Here is a 12,425-nt window from a genome sequence, read left to right on the forward strand (position 1 = left end):
GGCTGTTTCCAATTTTGTTGGAAAGTGCATCTTTTATGATATTGGTATGATATTATAAAGGATGCACTTTCAATATAGATATGTGTTAAAAAAGATAAACTGTACATTAAGTTGGGAACCCCACATTTACATAATGCAGGTAAATCTTTTTTCTTTTCTTTTCTTTTCAGACTATGTCTATATCACAGCACACTTTAACAACTTAAAGAAACAAGTCAAATCATTAAACATAATAACCTTTCATTAACATTTACCTGAGAGTGTCTTGGTCTTCCACTTGTGCTGCTGTAAAATAGGTAACTGCAGTGCTGCTTTGTGTCCTTTTAGTCTAAATACTGTCGCTCCAAATGCCAGAGAGCATGCTGGGAAATGTCTCAGTATTTCAGAGCGTCCTGATGGATAGAGGCAGTTGTGCGTGAAATGGACTGAGGTATTTGAATGTGTGAACCTTGTAATTCATTCTAGACCAGATTCACTGATGGAAGTAATCAGGCTGAAAATAACAAACGTTACAGATCTAATACCACCCCTATCTCATGATGTAAATGAACTCAAGACTGCATAGTAAAGCACAGTATATTTGAGGACCATCTTGTTGCTGCATTTTAGTTTTTGTTTTGTTTGTTTTTTAATAACAATGTTTAATAAGTTGATAGTGTTGAAACCCTTTGAACTCATGGTTGCCTTAACAGCAGAAAGCACATTTACTATAGGTTGTGTTCACGTGACATCACAATATCATTTATATTTTAAAACTGAGTGCCTCTGACCTATCCACAAAACATATAGTTCAACACCTTCTCTGTAGAGATGCATCGATAAGTTACTGGAATCAGATTTTGGCGCTGATGTTGAATATTTTGATGGAACAGATATCAGTTCAATATCAATATCCCATTTTGGTTTACAAATTGGTGTAATAAAACAATTTACTGGCTAGTATTGGCCAAAACTACCCTGTAAAGATGTTCTGTGGTTAAATGATAAATGATAGTTACAAAATACACTTGATAGATTTTTTCCATACGTTGTTTGTGTTTAAAGAAAATAAATTATGTATTCAGTCTATGCTCTAGTGTCAGTTTTATATCAAGTACCAGCAGATACTTAAGCCAAAGTATCAACTTCTATACTGGAACAGCAAAAGCTGGATTAGTGTATTCACTACTTCTCTGTCAGTGTAACTAAAAAGTGAAATAATTTTTCTACAATTCTTTCAGAAAGAGGTGTCTTTTTAGGTGATTATTAGAAACTAAGATGTGATTATTGTCAGAAAGGAATTAAAACTATACAATTGCCATGACAGGGTTATGGAGCAGATCAACAAGCTGATCAAAAGCTTAGATATTTATCTCAAAAACAGTGAATGTCACATAGAGTTTAATCGGCCTCATCCAAAATAAAATTAATGTTTTATATCAGTTAACTCAGTACCAAATTCTTTCCACAACTCCAAATCATTTTATTATTTCTTGTCATGTTTTACATTGTCATAATTTGCTTTTCTAAAACCCTAACACAAACATACAGATTGCAAATTACAGTGATCCATTACTTACTCTGCAGCAGCTGTTATGCTCCAACATATTGTTATGATGCAGGTCAGAGACTGTGCCCTTCTCTTATCTAATGTAGGCGCTTATTGTCATCGACAGCCTCTCCTACACTTTATGGGACGATTCATAATTCACGCTCCATTAGTATTTGTGCTGTTCTGAATCATTTGCACACAGCCTGGCATCAGCAGCCCATAATAATCACATGATGGAGAGAGTCGGAGCACAGTCACTGGATCAGCTTCAGTTATTTGTTAGTTTATGTGTTCAGAAAATACAGCAAGTGATTATTTGTATTAAAATGACTTTGAACAGCAGTTAATGTTGTTGATGCTGGGGTTAAATCTGTCATAATTGCTATTACAATTAATCAAATTTTCTCACAAGCATTGCGATTGTGATTCAAGTAGACTTTTCAACCTCATCAGGGAATCCTTACATTGGAGAGAGAACACTGAAATACAAATTACTTAATCATACGGCTCACACTTTTGTAGAGGCTTAAACTGTGGTTGGAAAGTGTAGTTTTTATTTTATGTTTTTATATAAAATATCAGAATGTAGTTTCCATTCAGGATCATTCAAATTACAATTTTAGTACAATATAATACATTACAGCCTCCTGTAGAAGAGGATACAGAGGACCTAACCTGTACAGACAGAACCTAACCGAGGGACTGTGGGGATGGTTTGTTTTATTTGTTTTGGGGCATCTTTCACATGTCCGCAGTGTGGTAGTGTGGTGTCCAGCTGATGTGAGAATTATTCACTGTTCAGCATTGTCACGTTCCAGTGGTTTTCAAGCAACATTCAATCCCCCTTATAAACAGCAACCTCTCCTATCACATGTTGTTACATTCTGCTTGCATTTTGTCTTATACTGTCTGTAAACATTGAGATTTTTTCACAATGTTATTCCAATCATGTTTTAAGGTACAGCATTAGTCTTTCCTGATGCCTGTGCTATATTTTAAAGCAAGAAGCAATTTCCTTTATGCACAGAGTTGTACCGACTCTTTCAAGTGGATGGAAATGAAAATGATGCATTATCTCAGACTGCACAGAGTGGACAATATTTATTTTAGAGCTGGATTAGTCAGAATGAAGTCAAAGAATAATGAGCTTCTTGTTGTATTAACTTGTCTTTAAAGTGAACAGATTTTGCTGCACTGCATGGCTTATCATTTTATCCACTGAATAAACAAACTTGTTTTGAGAAAAATACGTTTTCATGTGAATAGGCAGCACCTGTAATAGTATTTACCCTCTGATGGATATTATGTTGGAAAAAGAACTTTTCATTCATTTCTATCTCTAGTGGGTAGACCTATCATTGTTAATGCTGCATGAAAAGTGTAAATTATATATTCTGAACGAGGAAATGTCCACTGTTGTAGAATAAACTGAAGTAGTCTGAGAGTTGTAAGAAGAGACGTGAGGCTGGAGATGTATATTCACAATCAGTACGGGACCCAGAGATGTGAACTCTTAAGTCATTGTGATAGTATTGTCTTTTTTATTGCTGATGGTGTAGGCTAAGGTTACAAGGACTGAGCTGGCATTGTGGGGCAAGATATGATGAAATGCAATTTGTCTAACACTCATAAAATCCTTAAAGTAGGGAAGGAATCATTTGCCTAAAACCCATGAATACTAATCAAATATTCCTATAGGAAATAATGCATTTGCCTATCCATCAAAGAAGATGGGGCAACATTTCAACAGCAGTGGCCAGAGAGCAATTATTGTACAGCATGGATCTTGGTCCCATATCTTTAGACTCCACTTTTTGGATTACTGGAAACAGGAGCGTTTGGAGGAAACTAAAATGCATTCTTAATTTGTGAAGACACAATGCTGTCATTTATCGTTTCTATGTTAAGATGCAACATTTTTGTGCCGGCAGAGATTCGTGAGGCGTTCAAAGTACTGGATCGAGATGGGAATGGCTTCATCTCTAAACAGGAGCTGGGTATGGCCATGCGGTCGCTGGGGTACATGCCCAGTGAGGTGGAGCTGGCTATTATCATGCAGAGACTGGACATGGACGGTGAGAGACACACATCACAACTGTCACATATGCATGACATTGAAAACACAAGTTAAAAACAACTTTGTGTAATCCCTCATTTATCCAGGAGTGGTTCAAGAAAACGCTTCAAAGATACCGCCTGAACACTTTTCTGAAATCCGAACTCCTCCCTCTAGGGAAGGACTTATAGAGCACTAGTTTCTCAGGCCAGTGCCATCATAAGGAAAATTACCTCTGGATTTCATTTGAGTCTAAAGTCATCTTAAATTGAAAAAAATAAATTAAAAAAATACTTTGAATACTTTGAAATTAGGTAAAATATTGTTCTGATAAAGCACAAAATAGGGGAAAGAACAGGCTATTTTTGTTATATTGTTTTTAACTAACAGTTTTATTGCTGCTCTTATTGGGTCACTGCTTTGCTCTGAAATAGTAATTTGTCTCTTCATAATTTATTTTAGACCTGTCATGTTTTGTTATTCTTTTAAAAACATATTTGATGGACTAACTAACCCGAGAAGGTTTTTAGTGTGAAACTACAGTATTATTGCATTTGATAAGTGCTTCTCAGTTGGTGTGAGGAGACAGATCTCTTGCTAATGTTGAAGCATAAATATAAATGTTTAAAAAAGTGTCTTTCTTCTTTGCGTGACTCATGGCGTCTCCAGAGATGGTTAGAGCAGAGTGCCTCAGGATCTGCTGCTGCTGTCTGATACTGAGGAAGGACAGGTTGTATTTATTACCAAGCGTTCGGTCAGTTTACTGGTGGAGAGAAAATAGTACACATTTTCTGTTCCCACTGGCTTCTGTCTTTTTGGCTTTTCTCTGTGAAGAAATGCCAAGGTTTATTTATTTATTTTGTGGTATTTTTGCATGTTTTCATCCAAACTCTGTCCTTCATATGCCCCTTCATTTGTTTTGCACTCCACTTTGATGGCTTTGTACCACATGTTTGCATGTAAGCCAATATGTAAACTTCTGATTAAAACAAAACAAAAAAATAATATTATGCATGCAGATAAAGGGGTGGGATATTGGAGAGGTTTTTCTGTTTTGTTAAAAGTGCATTGTGTAACTTTTTGGTTGGGCTCCGTCACTTGCTTGTTTCTATAGAAATGTAATTGCTCTGCCTTGAATGTTCTGCAGTATGACATTAAACAGCACTGCCTTTCATTTATTGAATTACAGGTGGTTTTACTGTGAGTGGTTACGGGTTCCTCCACCTTTAAATATTCAAAAAAAAAAAAAAAAAAATTATACATGCTATCAAAATTAGACATTAGCAATAAAAATACTACTCTTTCTTTAAATATGCATACTTCTTGTGATTGCATGGAAATCATCTTCAAATGAAACCAAGACTATTACTAATTCAAATAATTTTTAATCATTTAATCAAGTTCAGAATGGGCAGATGCCATTCACTGGGCAGTGTATCTATTTAATCTTAAAATAGCTTGTAAAAGGCACCTATATTTAGTGGCAGCTCCAGAGTAGTGAGTGTAATGTTGATATTGACGGGCTGCTGGCAGCAGAGAGACTTCACACTATGTTGTATTGATCCGGAGGAGGTACTGACAGGTTATCTGCTGTCCCACACCAAGAGTCAAAGTGCCCTTCACAAACGCAAGACCTGAGGCCAACTCCTACAACAGAGAACTGCACAGGGTTTTATATATAATAATCATGATAAATATGTAAACTTTCAGTAAACTAACAGTGTTGTGTGTTCACTGAAGAAGTAAAAAAAAAAAAAAACACTTTAAAGGTCCTGTCTTACTCCAAATTGACTCTTGTGAGCTTTATGCATTGAAATAATGCTGTTACGTCATCAGCAGTGGAGTTGTATTTTGTTTCATTCTGACATGTCTGAGTAATCTTATTATTAGTCTGAATCTGTCTGCATCTTCAAAGCTCAAAATGGTCTGTTTTCTTTAAGATCAAGTCATGAATAGGTCATGTTCAATTTAACAGTTACCTTTTATGTTTAGTTCAGTAAAGATTGGCAATTCCAGAGCTGAACTCATACAAATTATTCTAGTGAAAGTTGCATTGAGTTTAAAAACGCAGTGAAGCACTTCCAGTAGTACCACATGACATCACAAGGTGGAACAGAGCGTTTTCTGTTAAAGAAGTCAGCCAGTGTGCTGAGGAAATGAAATTTTAACCAAAGTAGAAAACAGCGTAATATGGATTCTTTAAATTTGCATGAGGGATTTATTTATTTATTTGACAGTGCATTCATACATAGTCAGAGCATGCAGCTGACAAGGTGCTAATTCTTAACTCTTGTCCCTGGTTGGGCTTTTCCCTACACCAAACATTGTTGAATTGTGTTGATGGTTTTGTCTTGCCTTGAACTCATCTCTAGAATTATTCCTGGTTGATTTCCTTGCTAAATATATAGAAAAACTTCCCCCATATTTTAATAAATCTGCATACTTTTTCTAACTTCTGACCTTTTGTCAACTGTTTACCAAAAATAGTTTGAAATTTGTACCATATATTGTATTAGCAGGTTTGTATTTACTTCTCTGGAAATGCATTGTGCTTTTTCCCTTTCGTACACCACTTAGTCACTCTCCATGTTGCCACAAAAATGATATCCTACTCTGCCTGAAAACCACTTGTGTTTCTGTGGCTTTTACTGATGTTTTAAATGCACAACACGTCAGCGAGGATGTCTTTTTTAACTGTCCTCCTACATCTTACATCTTTGTGAATAATTAGAAAACACATATTCAAGCACATAGAGTGTTACTTGAAACACCTTGCCTCAGTGGACCATCTGGCGTGCTGCGCTCTTGTCCCGTTGCATATGCATGGGTGTGAGTCATGGCCGTGAGAACCTCCTCACACAGAGCAGGAGCAGGATGGGGGACTATGAGACCACCTTGTGTAAAATACCAATGCTTCAGGGCTCATCTGTGAAGAACGGACTTTACTTTGTGGAGCTCAAGTGAAACAAGACAAAGAAGGAAGAATGTCTCATTTATCAATAGTTATTGTATTGAAAATCATTTTAGACATATTGGGTCATCCAGATTTAGAACGTAATGCACATTCAGTAGCCTTATGAACTAAGAATTATTGGATCATTTAAATTTGAGGTATCTTGACCGGGGATTATGTGAAGCCTGGTTGAATGGGCAGTCAAGGAGGAAGCTAAACGTAATGGTGACATTCCAGACAAGATTGTATAATAATAATACTTGTACTGCCTTTCCCATGTCTTCAGGTTGGCATTTTCCTTAGTAATTCCTTTACAAATTCACACAAGGTTTTGGTCTCTCTTTGTTTGACTTGAAGTTACAGCTCCACTTTGCTGCTGTTTGTTTCACAAGACTTTTTTGCATTGAAACTTGTGTTGATTAGACAGATGTTCTGATTAGGCTTATTATCCCAACTCACTGATGTAATAAATACATTCCCATTAATTGTCTGCAGTAATTAGGACTCCAATTATGGTTCTGCCAAACTGTTATTAAAGTTAAGAATAGTCAGACCAACTCCTACTTCCTTCAAATACAGCCTGTGACTCGAGGCTCAATAACAACACATAACCTTTGTGAATCTGTGTTTGTCAGAAAAAAATAATGCAAGGGTGAGGAAAAGAAAATAAATCAGCTGTAACTGTGGTCACACTTTTGGGCTTATAAATCTCAATTATTTACTTATTTACTATAGACATCTTCTTTATCATAATTAACCCAGCAGATTGAAAATCAAAACCACTTATTTCTCACTAATACACTTTTAAATATATGAGTTATTGTGATTGCAGGTGATGGTCAAGTGGATTTTGAGGAGTTCATGACGATCCTTGGACCCAAACTCCTGTCATCAGAAACAAGAGAGAGTTTCCTTGGCAGCACAATAGACACCATCTTCTGGCAGGTAAGAAGAAAAACAACATTTTTGCTTTGAGAACGATTGTTGTTTTATTGTATTCTATTGTGTGGTAATTAAATGTGATTGTGGCACAACTTATCAGTTGATACATTGTAGTGATATCACTCTGGGAGTGCTCTACGTGCATGTGTATTGGCGGATGTTCACCATTTACCACGGAAAGACAACGCAAACATTACCAAATACTGCTAAATAAGTTTTAAGATTGTCTGAAACAAATAAAAAAGATTTAAAGGACACATTTTCAGCCTGTTATCAATACGAGTGTTAACAGTTTAGGTGTTTTTCAACAAAAAAGGGGAGAGTTACAGTAAGTGAAAACTGTTGGTAGTTAGGTTGTGACTGTAATATTATTTTAGATGGAGCACAAATCAGCTCACCTGTTATATTTCCAACTGAGTCAGTTCTTTATGGTCAGATTGTGGTAAAATTAAACTCAAATTAAAGTCTAACAAAGCCTCAGACAGAGCAATGCCTACAGTTAGCATCACACCCCCAGGGAAAGTTGCTGCAAAATAGTATAACCAACACCTGGAACACCTGGTAATAGTTTCATGAATTTTAAGTAGTTCTTGAACTCTTTGTACATGTGTAATGACTTGAAAGATATAAAATTGCACTGAAAAAAAAAAATATATATATATATATATATATATATATATATATATATATATATATATATATATATATATATATATATATATATATATATATATATATATATATATATATATATATATATATATATATATATATATATATACACACACACATTATAAAGTGAATCAGCAACTATGAATGTTAATGCCCTCTTTCAACTATGAATGTTAATGCCCTCCTTGTCAAATTAACATGCAAGTCAACATACAAGGACAGTGTGTGCGGAATTTATAGCCCGGACAGAGGAGCCAAAATGGTCTTTCCACTAGAATAGCCAGACAGAGGGAGCTGCCAGAAAAGGTGACAAAGAAGACAAAGCTGAAACCAGTTCTGAGCTTTGGAGTAAAACGTGCTGAGTTTGATGGAGTGAAGGAGAGAGTGATGGATGTGCGAGGTGCAGACAGTGGACAGAGAGAGAGAATAGAAACAGATGAGGCAGAGGAGAGGGAGAGACAGGACGGGACACTTGTCATAGGCAGTAACATTTGATGTCTCAGACGTGATCACCGTGTTGCCCCAGGACACCTCTCTAGGGCAGAATTACAGTATTGGGAGAATGGTATTTGCAGATGGGGCAATGCACTGCCAGACCCATTAAGATGCTCCAGTGACTTCTCCGGTACCTATAGGCACTGTTGCCTCTGCAACAATCTGTGTGGGTCCAGGCTGTTACCTGCAATAGCACTAAAATGAGTGCTATAAGTGAACCATAAAGTGTTGGTACTGGCTGAAAACAAAAACAAAAAAAGAAAAAAAAAAAGTGATAATACTCAAGACCTCCTGTGATTGCTTGTGTACGTGTTGAAAAATGTGATTATATATATTTATTATATTTAATACACTGAAAAATATAAATTTTTGATAATGAGATATACCCAAATTACATATTCACAAATATTGAACCTGATCCTTTCTTAGACTTAGACAAACTTTATTGATCCAAAGAAAAAAATAAATAAATCAAAAGTAGCAAGAGAGTAGTCAACGAATAAGCAGATTCAAAAGAAGTAGCAAGAGAGTAGTCAACGAATAAGCAGATTCAAAATAAGGAGCAAGAGAGTAGTCAAAAGAAGTGACAAAGAAGACAAAGCTGAGACAAGTAGTCAAATAAGGCATAATTATACTGTATGTGTACAATCAATATATATATATATATATATATATATATATATATATATATATATATATATATATATATATATATAATGTATCTAGAGAGGGAGAACCCGTGAAATATTGATTGACATGATATAGGGTTATCTAATACATAAGGGTGAGTTGTTTGGAAAATGGTATGAATAAAGTCTTGTATCTCTCACTGTCTGAGCAGAGCTGTAGGAGTCTGTTGGGGAATGTGCCCCTCTATAGTCTGGTGCAATGGGTGAGCAAAGTTCAGTTACTGGCTATATGTATTTGGCTGAGTCTACGTATTTGCACTTCAAATTTTAACTGTCTTCCCATGATTCACATTAAATATTGTCACCTAAAACCCAGTAATACAGTCATAATGCTAATTAATGTTTTATCGTGGTTTAGTCTTGGCAGGGCCCATTATTAGTTTGAATGCAACTGATGACAGATGAAATAATAAGCAAAAAACAAAAAACAAAAAAAAACACCTCACATATCAGCAGAGAGTGATTTATCAGTACAATTTTCCCTCCAGTTGCACAGATGAGTAGTTGCTGCAGGTAGAACAGTTGTGTACAGCTCAGTTTACTTTGTTAATGGGCTGTGCGATGTGACTCAGCCTCAGACTCACTCATTTCGTGCTCACTCAGTCTGCCATAGGTCACACAGTTACTTGAACATTTCAATTCATTTCCTTTATTTCCTCTGTCTAGCCACTGCTGGTGCACTTATTTGTTTGTTGTTTTTGCATTTATTGTCAGTTGTTGTCGGGATGTTAATGTTTAATGAGACAGCTGCAGTTAGATGGCAATAGCAGAAATGGTTATGAGTCCAGGTTTATGACAACACAATGGCAAAACACAATGACACAAACACTTGTTCTAAATATACCTATATTTCACAAATGCATTTGGAAGAGAAAAACATATTCTTGGCTGTAGGGACAATAACTGTGTTCTAAAATGTCCCTTTTAGAGGGAAATATATATTTAATGTTTATTTATATTTTCAAGGTTAAGTGATAACCTGAGTATATATTACCAAAATAGTCTCCTGTGTTGTCATTTCTTTTAATGTTACATAAAGTCTGACCTCCAAAAATGTTTAAAGGTGCACTATGTAACTAGAGGGTCCACCACATGCTTGTCTTCATTAAGTTATTATTGCTATTCAGATTCAGATTCAGATTCAGAAAACTTTATTGATCCCATAAGGCAATTCATTTGCAGCATCTCAGAGCAAACACAAACACAAACAAACACAAAGTGTGTCAGTCCAATTGCCGTCCACCAGTGGAACTCAAAATAAAAAACAAATTGCAGTGTAAAACGTTCATAAAACTGTACCCTTAGAATTTAATAATTTAATAGCACAGGGCACGAAAGAATTAGAAAACCGGTTGATTTTCCGTATTGGAGCATAAAACCGACGCCCTGAAGGCATGAGAATAAAATCATTAGCCAGAGGATGGAGCTGCTGGAATGATTCACAGTATAGCATTACTTACTACTGAAATAAGCAGGTGACCACCAGGCCAAGTTACAGATCTGTGGAGAGGAGACCCCGCTCAAAAGAATGCATGTTTTGTGTAAGTTATTAAGTTTTAACTCCTGGAATTGAATTTAATAAGACAAAAAAATAAAAATAAAAAAATAAAATAATGCTTTATAGCCCTTTTGAAAGGCTGCCATGTGTTGTGCTTTTTAAATCCATGTTTCAGGTCCATTGCTCCTGTAAACATCACATCTCAAACATGAACTAACTTGTAACCAGTACATTTAAATTTAACCTCAAGCTGCTCTTGACTCTGACCAAAATGCTTAGTGGTGCCATTTTCATCAACATGATTCAAACCACGCACACAGACCCACCACATGGCATCTCACTCTGGGCTTGTCAAATGCCTCAACTGCCTTTTACACAGTTTCTCCATCTGACATCTCACTCACTTTTTTCCTTCTTTTTTCCATTTTCATATTTACTGCTGGTAAGATTGTCAGTGTGTGCTTTCATTAACTCAGCTGGAGTTTGACTACACTTGTAAATGGCTTATTGGACAGACACCAGTGCTAATGTGGCACATCCTCACCACATGAATCACACACTCACCTTCCCACTCACCCAGACCTCTCCACAGCGTTTAGTTCAGATCTCATTGTGCTGTATGGATCATAAGAACCAGTGGAGTGAAAAACTGCCAAGATTTGACTTTTGTTCCATAATTACAGCTACTAGAAAGTGTTTTATAATACACATAGCTTACAGAGCTGTTATAAAAAATAATGCCTGGGTATCACATGCATAATTCAATCACTACCCACACGTGATGTGATAAACTAATACAGGAGCCACCGTAGACTGTATATAAATGATCATAGCTAATCTGCTAGGTGCTGTGTTCCAAATAGGAGGTCCATTGACTCCGGCTCCAACTGACTTTACTTTGAAAAGCTGTCACTCCTCTCTATGTGACTGCTGCTGCATTTTGAATGTTTGTATTAACACACTGTACATGATCCTAGTGTTTTTATTTCACCATTTCGAACTCGGCTCCTCGCTCCTGTAACTGCTAACACTGTGAGCTTAATTTGATTGGAGCCAAACACTATATGGCTAACATCACACTCCCTTAATCCAATTCTTTATACAGTCTATGGGAGCCACAGATGCCTTGGGACAGACTGATGGAAAGGTGTCTGCTCCATCAGCCCCTCCAGGCACCATCAATCCCCTACATTCATAGCCAAAATGGATGAATTGTCTTGCTCAGGAACACAATGAACCTGCCCAGGAACTACAGGTGGAATTTAGCACTGGTGTTACAACCTGGTACAATGCATCTCTCCTGTTAAAGTTAATCTAAAATTGTGCACTGTCCTTGTCTCATTAAATAAATAAATAAATAAATACATAAATACATAAATAAATAAAGTAATAAAGTAATAAAGTAATAATAAATAATAATAAGAGTATGAACTGACTGGAGCTGAGATTGAACTACACCTACAGTTTGTTATTGTGCAGCATAAATGGCTTCTGTCTTCTATTCACAGTCTCATTTTTGTACATCAACTTGACACAATATAATGCTGACCATTTTCAGGACTCTATACCCCCCAAGTAGATTACATAAC

The 12,425-nt window shown here is 36.1% G+C and overlaps 1 protein-coding gene across 1 annotated transcript in view; it reads left to right on the forward strand.

Annotated features, from left to right (window-relative positions):
- caln1 (calneuron 1) overlaps window positions 1–12,425 on the forward strand; it is a 51,286-nt gene that overhangs the window by 18,756 nt on the left and 20,105 nt on the right. Inside the window, exons 3-4 of the mRNA XM_020928779.2 lie at window positions 3,463–3,606; window positions 7,373–7,485. Of these exons, the coding sequence (XP_020784438.1) occupies window positions 3,463–3,606; window positions 7,373–7,485 (257 nt within the window). The remainder of the gene's footprint in view (window positions 1–3,462; window positions 3,607–7,372; window positions 7,486–12,425) is intronic.

This window comes from Boleophthalmus pectinirostris, unplaced genomic scaffold (genome assembly GCF_026225935.1).
Source record: "Boleophthalmus pectinirostris isolate CB_2022bp ecotype Guang Dong unplaced genomic scaffold, ASM2622593v1 HiC_scaffold_9, whole genome shotgun sequence".
Lineage (NCBI taxonomy): Eukaryota > Metazoa > Chordata > Actinopteri > Gobiiformes > Gobiidae > Boleophthalmus > Boleophthalmus pectinirostris.